Raw genomic sequence first — 16,031 nt, 5'->3', positions numbered from 1 at the left:
TAGACTGAAAATTGTTCTATATAGCACAACAGTAAAGTATATATAGTTTACAGAGCCCCTAAAGGATGCCGTGCACTTTTTAGGTAAAAATCTGTTGTGTACCAGACAATACCAGACAAAAACCATCAGGGACCATCAGGTGAGCACCAGATAACATCAGGTGAGTATCAGATATTATGTGGTGAGCCTAAGGTATGGACATGGTATGTTTTTTTTTTTGATAGTATCTAGTGCTCACCTAATAGTATCTCATAGAACACCTGAGAGTTTCTTGTGTGCACCAAATTTTAGTGTTCAGGTCTGTGGGACCCATTTTCAATGCTTACCAAAAAAAAAAAATTGACTTATTATTATTTCAACCCCAGATTCCTTGGCCTTTGCTCATTTTCTGTGAAGAACATATAAAGAACAATAAAATGACTTCACACTGTAAAGCCTCTACACATTACACCTGTGGTGTTGGGGTGAACCTGCGGGGTATAAAAGTGGGGAAGTGCTTCACTCTGTTCTCCTCCTACATGGCCTGTTGTTAGTGTGTGTGTGTGTGTGTGTGTTTGTGTGTGTGTGTGTGTTTCCATATGTGTGCGTGTGTGTGAGGATGCTGATTGTCTACAGCTGCTAAAGGAGAACCATACACTGGCCACTGGTGATATTTTAAACATGTGGTATTTTTCCTAAATTGTTATGACTGTATTGATTTAAAACAAGTATAATGCGGTGGGCCCACCAGACCTCTGAGTAACAAACCCATCAACACCACACAAGGGTTAAATAAAACATTTTGCTGTTGTTGGTTGTGTTGCTTCAGTAAATCCCTGACCTAAATTGTCTCTTTAATCTAGTTGCGATTGTTTATCTAATATTTGACCTTGCAAATGTGATACTTCACATCTACAAATGCTGAAATTTGATGGTGGGCAGACATGATTAAAAACAGGTCATTGGCATGTTGCTAACGAGTAGTATATTATATTTTCATCTAAAGTTTCCAATGTATGTTTTATTAGATATTTCTCTGTCCAGCATCTTTATATGCACAATATATTGTATTCTAGATACAGCACATAATATATAGAGGTAAAGCAGTTAAGACATCAAAACTGATAACATATACAAAAAGCAAAATAATCTAATAAAATGATTAGATTGTACATTATATATCTGGAAATACACAGTGGTATCACTCTCATGAATGAATCAACAGTATTTAAAATTTTACAATATTGAAAAACATTTCATATACTTATGTCAGTTAACTAGATAGCAGGGCACACTATCAGAGTGGAAAAAAAAGATGATTCACAGCCTCGTCTTCCATATCGTCGCTGGTGTTTTCCAACTTGCTTTACTGATCACTCCTAAAACCATAAACATTTTGTTAAACTTCTTTGCAATTGTTCTTCTTCTACTACCACTAACTCAGAAAATACATAATAATTACATCGATGGATGTTCTCACCTGTCTGGAATGGCCCTCTTGATGTAATTCTGGGCAAAATTGGATTCTTGGTTGAGGCATTTTTGCCCTGCGCCGTTCTTCAAAGTGACACTAAAAAGAATAATAACAAATCAATCAGGTTAGATTCCTGAATGGAGTAGAGTTCTGCTATACCCACAGTTCTTTATATGAGATGTTACTAAACTCACATAATTTCCATGTTTTCACAAGATGGACCAGCAGGATGAATTTCAATCTTCTCAACACGTTGTCGACGAACCATGTTCACCCCAGGACCTTGACATAAGCATCTCTTTATGCCAGACCTGGCCTGTCCTGCAAACAAATAAAGTTATATATCACTTAATAAAGTATGATACATCTATTTAATGTTTAATAAACGGCAATAGGCTACTACATTTTTTATGGATTCTTTAGTAATGGGAATGGTTCTATTTAGAACTATGGGTCGGTTCTTCGGACTGATAAAATGGTTCTTCAGACTAATGGACAATATGTTGTATATGATATTATATAGAATCTTTTTAAAAATGGTTTATAGCACCAAAAAAGGGACTTTCTATTATTACAAGCTTGATGGTGTAACAATAAAAGAACTGTGCTCGGTGCTCAGTTTTCAATGTTTCATAATAAAGTGGTCAAAAGTTTAGGGCTTGAGTAACAATAGAAGAATCCTTTTTGGTGCCATATGGAGCCATTTTCAAAAAGGTTCTGTATAGAACCATATACATCACAATGTCCATCATTTAAGCATGAAATGGTTCTATATAGAACTCATGGTTCTACATAGAAACACTCCCCTTACAAAAGAACCTTTGTAGAACCATCCTTTTTTAAGGCTGTAGATGACAAATGAAGGACACAATCCTACCTTGTACATGCACCATAAGCAGACAAGCAAGAACAATAAAAGCAGCAGCAGATCTCATTTTGATCTTATTTGTGAAGAAGTTCTTGGTGATGATTTGGATTTGCCTGTTTCTGCTCTGACAGCTGTCACAGTGAAGCAGTCATTGAATGAGGAATCTCCGAGCTTTTATATGCTTAGATTGGCCTTTCCCTTTTCCATTTGGGTGGAATTGGTCTTTTTGGAGCTGCTTTCACTTCCTAAAGTCGACTTCCTCTTAATCTTGCTTTCTAATTTATTTGAAATGTTTGGGTTTTAGTCAGTCAGATTTTTTCACACTGATTTGGATGTCTTTTCCTTTTTTTCCATTGTGTTGCATCATTCTTCAGACCAGCACAGAACAGTTGTCACAATGTAATAAAACCAGCTACTTTGGGCAGTAGAAACGGTCAGGTTCCTTATGTGCTTAGTGTGGACCAATTATAGTGATAATTCATGGTAACTCGTGTTATGTTGTACGAAGAATTATTCATTCATATATGCCACTATGAATATGGATAAGTTAACCATGTGTCATGTGTGTCTTAATGCAGGAGCAATGTACTAAATGTACTAAACTGAGACGTCGTCCCACCGCTCACATGCAATCACTCAGGTTTGTGGACGGTGGAGCGGAAGGATGCCAAACTGTTTCAGAGTGCCCCTGTGTCTGTGTGTCCTTCTGGTTCTCTCAAATAGACAGAATAAAACTAATTCCCTCTCCCTGCCTTTTTTCCGAGTATACGATCGCACACATGTCTGGCTGGACACTGAAGGACGACTGACTGTCGAGCCCTCCTGCTACCCGCTTCAGACTAGCTACCCACGCCCCAGCTACCACCAGCTAAGTTGGACTAGCTGCCCGGAAAACTACATTGATGTTTTCATAGACTCCTAGCTATTACTACTACTAATACTACAGCTATTAGAAGTATAATCACTTGTAGGTAGTCTGACCAGAGGAGTATCAGTCCCCCCCTGGTGAGCCTGGTTCCTCCCAAGGTTTCTTCCTCAGCTCTGAGGGAGTTTTTCCTTGCCACTGTCACCCCTGGCTTGCTTACATTCTTGTTAAATCTTTTTCTGTGAATTCTTTGAAGCTGCTTTGTGACAACATCAGTTGTAAAAAAGCGCTCCAAATAAATTCGATTTGATTAATTAATGTACTAATTACGGTAATTAGCTAATTTACTAATTAACATCATTAGTTTACAGGAGATGTTCATGATGTTCATACAGATCTTCACTGTAGTCAGCACTTAAATTGATAACGATGATTCCTCACATGTAACATAATGAATTAATTAATTTGATGTACACTTTAAATTTTGAGTTCCAATAATCTGACCAAATAAAATCGAATATTTTTGCTGTTAGTGGTCATTTCCCTTAGTGAGTCTCTGACTTACATTATTTGTTACACTATCTGTCCCCCCATCCTGATATTCTGTTTTGGTACTTTCTAGCCACTTTATCTTGCAGCTGTGTCTAGTCAGTCAATAGCCTATGATTTGTCTTTGTGAGGTTTTGCGTGCATGCTTGTACCTGCATGTCATGGATTTTGCTTGTTTTTCTGAACAATGCCTTCCTGTTTTCCTCACTCATCAGCATGGATTACTGTCCGCTTGTATACTAACCCCTCTGATTTCTAGAGATCCACATTTAACATCTGCTTCAGGCTCTGTGAGATGAAAGGCCTGAAAGAAAGCAGACTGGCCATTTAAAATAGACCATTTAGCTGTTGGTACTGTGCCCACCTTTAGTGAATACCTGGCTTCCATTACCTCACCAATCCAGCTGATGAGATTTTCCTGCTGAAAGGCAAATATCATTCCACATTTGATATGAAGGGTTTCATACCAAAACATGTTTACCTTTCATGAATTTTCTATTGTTTCTTGATATAAAGTCACACCCATATATTTGGTAAGTGACACATTCTTTGTAATTTTGCCTCTGTACACCACCACAATGGATTTAAAACTGAAGCAGTTAAGATGCGATTGAAGTGTAGACTTTTAGCTTGAATTCAAAAGGTTTACCAAAAGTTTTACATTAACTGTTTAGGAATTACAGCCATTTTTTACATAGTCTCTCCATTTTTTTCACAGTCCCTGAAGTAGTTGGACAGTTGACTTATAAGAAGTTTCAAGGCCAAGTGTGGCCTGTTTCCTCATTATTTGATGACAAATTGGGGAGATAAAGGGTCTGGAGTTGATTAAAAGAGTTGAATATGCATTTATGGGAATTCTCCATATGTGGTCTGAAGAGATGTCAGTGCAAGCAGCCATTGTTAGACTGAAGAAACAAAACAAACCTACAATAGAAATAGCAGAAACTTTAGGAGTGGCCAAATCAACAATTTGATACATCTACAATCGAGAGACACCTTTATGAATGTAACTACAGAGAGTTCACCTCAAGATGCAAACCACTGATAATGCTCTCTTTGCTAGAAAACATCTAAAAACTGCCTATTATTGAAACAAAATTCTTTGGACAGATTAAACCAAGATTAACTTGTAATAGAATGGTGGGAAGAGAAGAGTATAGAGAAGCAAAGGAAGGGCTCATGATCCAAAGCATACAGCATCATCTGTGAAACATGGTGGAGGTAGTGTTATGGCACAGGCATGTATGGCTGTTACTGGAACTGGGTCACTGTTGTTTATTGATGATGCAGCTGCTGAAAGAAGTAGCAGGATGAATTATGAAGTGTATGAAGCTGTGTTTTCTGCTCAGATTCAGTCAAATGACCACAAAACTGCTAAGACATTGTTAACAGCACAGATGAGTAATGACAAAAAACATGCCATTAAAGCAGCCCTAGAGCTTCTTGAGGCAAAGAAAGGCCTTAATTTCTTAAATGGCAGAGTCATTTACTTGAATTCAACTTAACTGAGCATGATTTTCACTTACTGAAGAAGAAAGCAGCAACTGAAGGCTGCTGCAGTGCAGGCCTATCAAAGCATCTCAAGGGCGACTTCAGGCAGTCATTGACTGCAAAGGATTTGCATCCAAGTACTAAAAACAATGCTTGTATTTACAGTTGTTACTTTGCTTAACTATGTTTAAACGTGTAAAAATGGAGGGGCTATGTAAAAATGGCTAAATGGTTACTCCAATATTTTTGTTAAGCTCTGTGAATTGAAGCTAAAAGTCTACACTTTAATCACCTTTTGACTGCTTTATACACTGTGTTGTTGTTTGGAGACAAAACTTAATTACAAAAATTGTGTCCCTGTCCAAATACCTATGTACCCAGCTGTACATTGTTGGGGGTTGTTTTTATGTGTACAGGAAATATCAAGCATGCATCATTTTGAAAGTGACACTAAAAGGGCCAAATCAAGGTAGTTGAATGAAATTTAATTATGTGTCTTTACTTTCTTATTGTTATTAGACTTAAACGGGCCAGCAGGATGAACTTCACAACACCTTGCAGACGAACCACGTTTAGCTCTGGACCTGGACACGAGCACCTTTTTATGCTTGGCCTGGCCTGATCTGCAAATAAGTAAAATGTATTTTCTGGATTATTATATTTAGATTTGGTGTTGTGGAAACAATAATAGAGCCGGAGTCAAACGTAGTCGATCTGTCAAGTGAAAGAAAGAATCAGACCCTGCACAATAATCAGACAAACAAGGACAACAGACTTCATGGTTTTTAAGATGCTGTTTCTGTTGGTGATGATTTTGAAGACACTATTGTGACTGCTCAAGATGTTTTGAGAATGAATCAGGGCTTACTCAAGCTTTAGGTGCTCAGACTGGGGTTCTGCCAGCCTTTAACTGAACTACTTTCACTTTCCAGTCTTATGATCAAACTACTTTCACTTTCCAGTCTTATGATCAAACTGCTTTCACTTTCCACTTTCCACATTTCAGATTCCTTATTCTTTGAAAGTTCTTTGCCTGGTCAGCAATATTGAAAGTCTATTTTCATCACATTGTTTGAGTTGCAGAATGGGGCTCTGAGTAATGTCTGCAGCTTTATTTTAAGCACTGGCGCAAAGCAAATTTACTGGCAGTCCAAATCATGCTCTGACTGAAAATTTGACGCCATGGCCATAACTAGCCATGAGGACACCAAAGTCCAGACCTCATTAGTTCCAGAAGGGATTTCACAGATCTCTTTTGGTGAAATTTAGCATAGAAACAGCAGCATTTTGATAATGGTAGAGGTGCAGCCAAGGGTGTCATAGGCCTAGCTAATGAAATGGGATGGCTGAGCTGCATTTTGCACTGACATCTCTTCAGACCACATATGGAGTTTAATTCCCATAATTTAATTAGTTAATTAATTAATTCCCATAAATGCATATTTAACTCTTTTAATCAACTCCAGACCCTTTATCTCCTCAATTTGTCATCAAATAATGAGGAAACAGGCCACACTTGGCCTTGAAACTTCTTATAAGTCAACTGTCCAACTACTTCAGGGACTGTGAAAAAAATGGAGAGACTATGTAAAAAATGGCTGTAATTCCTAAACAGTTAATGTAAAACTTTTGGTAAACCTTTTGAATTCAAGCTAAAAGTCTACACTTCAATCGCATCTTAACTGCTTCAGTTTTAAATCCAGTGTGGTGGTGTACAGAGGCAAAATTTCAAAAAATGTGTCACTTACCAAATATATGGGTGTGACTTTATATCAAGAAACAATAGAAAATTCATGAAAGGTAAACATGTTTTGGTATGAAACCCTTCATATCAAATGTGGAATGAGCTGGATTGGTGAGGTAGCCAGGTATTCACTAAAGGTGGGCACAGTACCAACAGCTAAATGGTCTATTTTAAATGGCCAGTCTGCTTTCTTTCAGGCCTTTCATCTCACAGAGCCTGAAGCAGATGTTAAATGTGGATCTCTAGAAATCAGAGGGGTTAGTATACAAGCGGACAGTAATCCATGCTGATGAGTGAGGAAAGCAGGAAGGCATTGTCCAGAAAAACAAGCAAAATGGACTTCTCTAAAATGTTGATCCTAGTTATGGCCCTGCATACAGCTACAGAAGATTGTAAAACTTCTCTGATTTTGTCATTTTCAATGATTAACTTTATTAAAGTTAAACCCAGCTGTCTATCATGCTTTTTAAAAATAATTGTATGTGTAGTCTATTTGTTTGCAGTTGCTTTTTAATCCTGAAGAAGGCGCCCTGCTCGGCATCTAAGTCCAGGTATCTCAGTTCGCAGGGTGGAATGACGATAACACAGCAAAATTGCCATGGAGACAACCTTGATCAGGCCCAGGCAGAGTCAACAATCAGCAGGAATCCAGGGAAGTGGAGGAGGATGAAGAGCGTCTCGCAGCAGTGTTCATCTGGGGGAGATGTGATGTACCAGCCAAGGCCAAGGCCCGCGCTGATACGGGAAGCTGAAAGCAGATAAGAAGGTGTTGCAGGCTTCGAGCGAGTAGCCGTATTTTTTACGGTAGCTCACCAAGTCCATTATGGTCACTCCAACGATCCATTTTCCTTTGCAAAGCCGCCAACTTCTCCACGATGTTATCCAGGGTATGACTTACAGTCAAAGTCTGAGTGTTGACAGCTCTGCCCACCACGTCAATCATGTCGGGCAGCTTCAAGGGGCCGTGGACAGCTGCCCCCATTCTGTGAATTTTTCGATACACCAGGGCAATGCCTAATCCAATCAGCAAAAACACCTGTGATCATGGTTCCGAATAGGTAGACATCCTCAATATCCTCCACAGAGAGAGCCGCCAGGCACACGACACGCCACCTCCCCATGCGTCCATCGTGTAGCCAGCTGCACCTGTTCCGGCAGGACAGGTTGGTTCCCCCGAACCAAGACTTCTCGTCGAGAAGATGGTGTCAATTGCGTTGAGAGACCATTTGATCAAATCCATTTTTTAGGTTTGAAGAACAGCGTGGAGAGCATCTCTCAGTAAAGAGCTCAGACAGTAGACTAGACGCAGAAGCAAAGCAGGAGAGATAAGGGAGAGGAGAGGGAGAAAGTGCGACCGCCTTCGTTGAGAGCCAAAGAGAGAACTGTGTCTAATGTCTGTTTAATTTATCGTATTTACTGTTTCTAGTTCAATTTTTTGTTTGCACACTACGTCTGCACGTTCGCACTTTGTACTTTTTGTTCCTTGTTGTTCCGTGATGTTCCTGGAGGAACGTAATTTCACTCCACTGTGTTCTTGTACATAGATGGATGGACAATAAAAGCCTCTTGGCTTGACTTGACTTGATGTAAGTGTGTAGCTTCTAGCATCATCCAGTTGTCAGTGTCTTCACCTGTGTCTTGTTTCCTCTATGTTTCTTGTCTTAGCTTTAGTCTTTGGGTAGCATTTAGCTTTCTGAGTGATTGTTTGATCTGTTAGTTTGCCTGTTATTTTGTTTATTTGCTATGTGAATGCTGCCTGCACTTTATATATTTATTTATTTATTTATTTTGTTATTGATGCCCTTTGGATGTAATTTTTCTAAGTGAAAATATGTGAAAACATCCTTTACAGGAATCAAACTTAAACAAGCAATTTTTTGCTAATTTGAGTGCAAACTTTATTTATCATGTTGAAAAAGACTGAAACATAATATAAAATGTCTGCTAAAATTTTCAGCAATTACACAACAGTAACTGTGTATTAAAATGTGCAGAAGTATGATCTATAGATGATATGTACTTATTTTCACTTCATCAGATCAGCTGATTTCACTGGGGGGTGCGTATGACTTTGTGTGGCTTGTTGCTACCCTGGACTACAGTAAACACATGGTATTTTTCTGCGGTTAGCTTTAGAGTTCCATTAAATTGTAAATTCCACTCAGTCAGTCTTTACGGGGGTTACACATGGAATAGACTTTCAGTGAAAAGCGAGCTGTTTGTGCTATGCTATGCAGCATGCTATGTGGGGGGCTGAATACACTTCATTATTATTATTTTTTTTATTATTCGTATTATTAATAATAATAATAATAGCTTATTTATTTAGCTGAACATACATGTTGAAGCCTATATACTGAATCAACTGATGAAGTTTATCATTGTTTTTAATGCAAAATGGCTTTAATTTAAGTAAATACATTTACATTTACCTCTCTCTGTGCTCACTCTTAAAAAGATGGTTCTTTAAGGGTTCTTTAAAGAAGACAATGGTTCTATATAGAACTATAAACACTTAAAGAACCATGCTTGTATGCGTAAATGATTCATTGCATGGTGAAATGTGATGAAATGGCTAAATTCTTCAGACCGACAGAGAAAGTGTTGTATATCATTCTCCTTTTTAAAAATGATTCTATTTAGTTAACATTTTCAAACCTCTCACTGGAACCATTTTCAAAATTCTTCTTGGTGTGCTAATAGCCTCCAGCTGAGAATCAGTTGCGTCAGTGCTGATTGGGTAATTTTGGGATGCAGGATTTTTTACGTAGTAGGCTTCCAGTTTTCAGGACATCACTGATGCCACACTGCATCTCATGATTATCTGAAATGAAATCTTCCAAAACTACTTTAGTATTTCTATAGAAATGTACAGCAATGCATTTGTTGTTTTTCACTTTTTTATGTAATTTGAAAAAAAAAAACACTACCTTCAGATTGTGTGAAAATTTTGTGATTAATAGATGAATAGAAATGGACCAGAATTACTTGGAAAAATGTTTTCCATTGTTTTTCTCTTTTCTTTGGAGATGGAAATATTCTATAAAACTATATTCTTACATAAGAAAATTCTACGAGAAAGCCCACATGGGTCTGCCTTTTGATTTTAGGACTTATATAGCTATAATTCATTCCTTATGTCTGTAAACATCCAGAAGGGGCAGCTCTCCCTCATTTTAACATCAATAACATGGCGAGTTTCACATTCTCAGCGCCCTCTATAAAGAAGTGCAACACTATATTTAAGTAAAAAAAACACAACTAATAAAGATGAAGCTGATAAACCACAAAGACATTTTAATTGATGTTTTCATTAAAGGTACCGGTAATTCTGAAGAGAATGATATTTATCAATCACCATGGCAACTGATAACCTTACTTCATAGGCTTCTATTCCACATGAACATGCTGGGCATTCCTTAAAAAACAAAACAATGTAAATCAAAGTCCTATTTATATTGTTTTACGAAGTAAAAGACAAATCATTTTGGTTGTTAATTTTTTTTTAAGTTTTACACTTTTCAGAATAGTACATAACACTGGTGTTCTTACCTCTTTGGAAATGCCAAAGTGATGTAATTCTAGGCCATATGTGTAATCTGAGGTCCAGCATTCTGTTCTTCCAGCATTCTTCAAAGTAACTCTAGAAGGCTAAATTAAATCAAAGAGATGGCTGAATAGAATTGAACTGTGCTGTTTCACTCTGATTATAAATGGAAATTCTCATATAATTTCCACATTTTCACGACATGGACGCAGAAGATAAATTTCAACCTTCAACTTTTCAACTTTTTTGATGAACCATGTACAGCCCAGGACCTTGACATAGGCACCTTTTTACACTAGGCTTATTTTTGGCTATATTTCCCCTATGTTCTGCATGCAGAAGAATACTGTATTGTTTAATACAATATTACTCATTTACTTCACAGGAATTGTGGAACTTAGGGCTGTTTAATTATGGCCAAAAAAAAAAGAATATTTTTGCCACAATTGAAAAACTTTGTTATCAGTCACTGATTACCTGCCTGCTCCAATGCACAACACTGAAAATCAGCCCTGTGCCAAGCTATTGTGTCCTGTGGGTGTCCTACAGGAATGCAAGCCTCTAGTTGGCATAAATTAGTGTGAAAATCTGTTTTATGTGTTCTGTTTTCACTTTGGTAGAGAACAATATGCAGAGTTGATGTGCATGCATCTTTAATTTGACATGCCAGCTGATATTTAGTATCTTTCTAAAAGTTTTGTTAATGTTTTCCCTCCTAATGAAAGATCTTCTTGATTCTTATTGCTTCTAAATGTTGTATTCCAGTAATCTGGTCCAAAACTGCACTCAACTACTTGTACATTCACAGTAATAGGTCAGGAATTTAGTGACCCTTGTAGTTTACTTCAGATAGTGTCTGACTGAAAGGGCTACTATTTGTCCAACATCATTCAAAAAGGCAAATGTCTCATATCACACCTGCAAATGCTGCCAGGAAGCTTAAAAGTGGGTATGCTTTACTGAGAAAATGTATTTGCCATGAAATAAGGAACATTTCTGGAGTTTGATTTATATCAAGTATTGTATGTGCACAGTTTATTGTATTTTAAATAGGTACATAAGTTAAAACATGAAAACCATAAAAATATATAAAAAGAAAAAATAATGTTCAGGAAGGTTTAAAAATCTAAAAATCACTGGCGACTTACAAATCCCTCTTTCATAAATTAAAAAACACAGGTGAATTACATATTTACAATTTTATGATAAAAAACAATAATAATCATGCAAATATGCAGTTCAAGTAGCAAGACAAACTGTCTCGGTGCAGGATTTTGAAATGGATGAGCGGACGGTGTTCACAGCCTTCTCTCGTTATCTTCACTGATGTTTTGTTTCTCTCGCGTTCCTATAAAAATAGATTTTTAATTCAGATTTGTTCAATATTTTCATCCAAACAGAAATGAATGTTCATCTTTTGTGCCTTTTGATTGAACAAAAGCTCTGAATAATACATAACAGTCAGTACTACTGTGCTCAGGCAGATGTTCTCACCTCTTTTGAATGGCCTTCTTGATGTAATTCTGAGCAAATCTGGACTCTGGATTCAAGCACTTTAGCCCTGCATTATTCTTCAATGTGACACTGAAAAAGGAAAATAAACTTGTTAGATGGTTGAATGGAAGTCATTTATGCAGCACTGTAAATTAACATTTAATTGAAAGTGGACTTACATAATCTCCACATTTTCACAAGACGGACTGGGAGGATAAACTTCAATCTTCTCAACACGTTGTAGACGAACCATGTTCGCCCCAGAACCTTGACATAAGCACCTCCTCATGCTAGGCCTGGCCTGACCTGCAAGTAGAAGAAAATTGCATAGTTTGTTACATTATTGTACTTCCATTTAATGGTGTACAAACAATAAATGAGCTACAGTCCAAACCAGTAAGATCTGACCAGTGGAAGAAGGAACTGTACCTTGTACGTGCACCATAAGGACACAGGCAACCACAACAAAAGCTGCTGTAGACTTCATTTTGCTCTTGTTCTTCAAGATGTTCTTGGTGATGCTCTTCAGGCTGCTCAAGAAGCTTTGAGAAAGAGCCAGTGCTTCAGTGCTTTTAAATGCTCAAGCTGGGGTTTTCCGCTTTCCCAGCTTTTGCTTGAGAAACTTTCACTTTACGTAGCACAGCCTACTCACCATCCAGCTTCCTTCTTTCGTGGAAATTACCCAGCTTTGTAGAGAGTAGTGGCTGAGGTCTGATTTCATTATATTGCTTTGGATTCTCAGAGAGTGTGGTCATTATTGGTATCACATCACAAGCTCTAGCAAACTGTACATAATGTAGTTGGGTAAACTGTATTCTGACACGGATGACTTAGCAAAATGCTGGGCATGACAAATGTTTGAAGACAAAGACAAAGAAGATCCTAAAAAGTATTTAGTGTGAAATGGCTTTTTTTAACCAGTTAAACCTGGTACCATATTAGGTTCTGTGATTAGTAATGTAAAAGTAAACTAAATAAAGTTTAATCTTGTGTCTGTTTATTGTTGGGTTTTTTTTGGTAAAACTGAAAGAAGTAGTCAGGAGACAAACCACGTTAAAATATAGTGGTAAAGGTTTCAGGCTGGATTTCACAGGAGTTTTGCAGGAGTTTGTCAAACCAAGTCATACGTCTTTACGAATTAACGTCACACACAGACTCAAAAAGAAGGTCTGGTATAATATTTAGGTCTCAAATTCCAAAGCAACATTATACAGATTAAAATGATATGATGACAACGGTAGATCATTCACTCAGATTCTCAGAAGATACGTCCTGCACCAAGTTTTGACTGAGATCTCTATGAATACTCTTCCTATGTGCTCGCGACCATCAGATTCATCCACTTGGGGAAGGGGTCCAAAGGATAACCAATAAAACAAAATGTTCCTCTACATGTTGTGTGCAATAACAGACTTCCACTTTGAGGTCGGCAAATCCCCAAATGTTACATAGTGCAGCTTTAAATCAATGTTTCAGTGTTTTCACACTTACTTCCGTTCAAACACAAGCCCTTCTGACCTATTGTGTTGTTATTGTGTAAAGTATACATCCAGTAACATCACACATTAACACTTTCTATAGTGTTCTCAACAATACTTAAAATAGTTTACTAAAATATGATGATCTTGTTGGTGTAGTAGTTGCAGAGCAACTCCTGTGCTGTATTAACAGTAAATAGGGGAGTAGGAGGAGTGGACGGGGCCTCTTATCTGAGACAGCAATTACTTCTCGGTATATGGACAGCGGTGTAGTTTGTTGCACTATCATTTTTCAATGAATTTAGAACCACTGACCATGTGTGCTTGAACCTCTGCATTTTATCCATTTGTGCAATGAAACACACAACATGCACACTAGTGAACTAGTGAACACACACTAGGGGGCAGTGAGGACAATTGCCAGGAGCGATGGGCAGCCCTATCCATGGTGCCTGGGGAGCAGCTGGGGGGCCCTCTGTCACAACACTGGTTCCTTAGCTACCTCCAGCCCATGACTGCCCCCAGGCCACAACTCCTACGTTGTACTACGAGTCCCACCTCGTCCCACGTCGTCCCACAGCCCATGCAAATTAATAATGCAATGAATTAAATCAGCTATTTTCAACATATATTCCATATATAAAAATAACTGTTCTATCTAGTGGCCTTTGCTACAGTTTTTGTGGTTTAAAAAAACAAAAACAAACTTTCTGAATACTAAATGGACAAATGAATACCAATGCAACAAATGAGTACTTGAATAAGTGAACAGCCATGCTGTTTCCTAGAATTTTTTTAGATCATTTTCCAGAGTAATTCTCTGCAGTCGGCTGCAAGTCCATTTGGTCTCACATATTACACTGTGCAAAAGGTCAGTCTCTTGCGTATTCTCTGTAATATTAGGGTTTCAAAGAAAGAAGAAGCCTTTAGGCTAGTTCAGGAGTTTATGTAGAGTAGGGGAATGTCATGACATGATTCTCATCAAAGGGACAAATGAAACTGAAACTAAAGTTCCTATGCACTCTTCAAAAACTATTTTTGACCATGGGGGGAAGAGAAATAATGGAAACAATGGACACAATCAAGCATCATCCACAGTGTGTTGATTAGGCATGTGTTCCATTTGTATCCTTTTAATATACAAGGAAATAGAAAGGAACAACTATGTATAAAAGTGGACAAAATTATGTTAACAGCAATAGCAGTGATCCTGAATTTTCCAAACGTTTTGAATGTCTATAAGCCTGCGTCATTAATGATTTTTATATGGTAGCAAGAAAGAAAGTTCAGAGGGGGGGGGGGGCACTGGACCCTATCCCAGCGGTCATTGGGCGGAAGGCAGGATACACCCTGGACAGATTGGCAGCCCATCGTAGGGCAGACAGACAGACACAATCACATACACATCTAGGGGCAATGTAGCATGTCCAGTTGACCTAACTGCATGTCTTTGGACCGTGGGAGGAAACTGGAGAACTCGGAAGAAGCCCATGCAGACACAAAGAAAACATACAAACTCCACACAGAGAGGACCCTGGTCACCCAGCTGGGGCGTCGAACCCAGGCCCTCCTCGCTGTGAGGAGACAGTGCTACCCACCCTACTAGGCGCAAAATAAAACAAAAAAATTTCTCCTTTGTGCTTAACCTGATGACATATTACTTTTGTTTAGTACAACCAACAAAATATGCATAAAGGCTACTGCTAATAAAGATAACATTTTGAATTTTGAGTTTTTAAAAATATGAACTGAACATTTATTAAGAAATAAAAAAATCTTAAGGGTAGACCAGATTCCATGGGCATGACCAGCATATGTTGCAGGCACCAAAACAACTGTATTCATGTACTTGAAGACCACTGTACGACGGAAGAGATGGTGGAAGACACAGTGTGGGAAATTCCCTCTGAGACCTCTGAACTAGACCTTCCACGTCTTTGTCTCTTGCCTGCTCTGTTTGCACGCAGAAAGAAAGAAAAAGAAAAGAAGATTCACTTGTAATAGCGGCCACTGCAGTCGCTAAGCTCCATAAGCATTAGAAAAACAGGAATGTAAAAAAGTTACAAATTTTGCACTATGAGAGAAAGAAGAGAATTCACCCAACGGTCCTTTGTAAATTTTATTTTAGTTTTAAACACTAGAAGAACAATTTAAAAAGCAATACTGGGCGGTTTCCATAAGGTTTTTTGATCCATGGACAGAAATAACTATGAAGAAGACTTTCTGAGTTATTGGCATGGCACTCATTTCAGATAATTCTAACAGGTCTTCTGATAGATCATTTATTTAATAGTCAAAACTATGTTTATTCAAGGTAAAAGTTCCTTCCTGCTGTGCTATTGTACAAACCTTCATTTAAAACGACGCTGAGACATTGTGTGAAATACAAATAAGAGTAGAAAGGAGTGATTTATAAATCCACTTTGACCTGTATTTAAAAGAAAATAGTACACAGACAAGTTTTTAACATTTTTTCTCATCATTTTTATTGTTTTTTATTGTCCAAAAATGTTGGGACAGTTTAAAACTAGTTGGACAATTT

At 37.8% G+C, this 16,031-nt stretch overlaps 2 protein-coding genes across 2 annotated transcripts; both read right to left on the bottom strand.

Moving 5' to 3' along the window:
* Positions 1-673: 673 nt before the first annotated feature.
* On the bottom strand, positions 674-2,453 carry LOC108426175 (C-X-C motif chemokine 11-6-like). The gene is made up of 4 exons (XM_017695480.2): positions 2,331-2,453; positions 1,648-1,774; positions 1,460-1,549; positions 674-1,358 (listed from the first exon to the last, which is right to left on the bottom strand). The coding sequence occupies exons 1-4, from the start codon at positions 2,386-2,388 to the stop codon at positions 1,346-1,348; spliced, it is 288 nt and encodes a 95-aa protein (XP_017550969.1). The 5' UTR covers positions 2,389-2,453; the 3' UTR covers positions 674-1,345.
* A 9,176-nt stretch (positions 2,454-11,629) lies between these two features.
* On the bottom strand, positions 11,630-12,536 carry LOC108426176 (C-X-C motif chemokine 11-6-like). Its single transcript, XM_017695481.2, has 4 exons — positions 12,441-12,536; positions 12,191-12,317; positions 12,012-12,101; positions 11,630-11,865 (listed from the first exon to the last, which is right to left on the bottom strand). Exons 1-4 carry the CDS (start codon positions 12,496-12,498, stop codon positions 11,838-11,840), a joined length of 303 nt encoding a protein of 100 aa, XP_017550970.1. The 5' UTR covers positions 12,499-12,536; the 3' UTR covers positions 11,630-11,837.
* Positions 12,537-16,031: the final 3,495 nt, after the last annotated feature.

The sequence above is a fragment of the Pygocentrus nattereri genome, chromosome 20, assembly GCF_015220715.1.
Source record: "Pygocentrus nattereri isolate fPygNat1 chromosome 20, fPygNat1.pri, whole genome shotgun sequence".
NCBI classification, from domain to species: Eukaryota; Metazoa; Chordata; class Actinopteri; order Characiformes; family Serrasalmidae; genus Pygocentrus; species Pygocentrus nattereri.
The sequence above is the reverse complement of the archived record's forward strand: the minus strand, read 5'-3'. Positions and strand labels throughout refer to the sequence as shown.

Coding starts and splice junctions, on each gene's coding strand:
- LOC108426175 (XM_017695480.2), bottom strand. CDS start 2,388: ATGAGATCTGCTGCTGCTTTTATTGTTCTTGCTTGTCTGCTTATGGTG. Junction 1,775..2,330: donor GCTTATGGTGCATGTACAAG/GTAGGATTGTGT, acceptor ATTTGTTTGCAG/GACAGGCCAGGTCTGGCATA. Junction 1,550..1,647: donor TGTGAAAACATGGAAATTAT/GTGAGTTTAGTA, acceptor TATTCTTTTTAG/TGTCACTTTGAAGAACGGCG.
- LOC108426176 (XM_017695481.2), bottom strand. CDS start 12,498: ATGAAGTCTACAGCAGCTTTTGTTGTGGTTGCCTGTGTCCTTATGGTG. Junction 12,318..12,440: donor CCTTATGGTGCACGTACAAG/GTACAGTTCCTT, acceptor TTCTACTTGCAG/GTCAGGCCAGGCCTAGCATG. Junction 11,866..12,011: donor AAGAAGGCCATTCAAAAGAG/GTGAGAACATCT, acceptor CTATTTTTATAG/GAACGCGAGAGAAACAAAAC.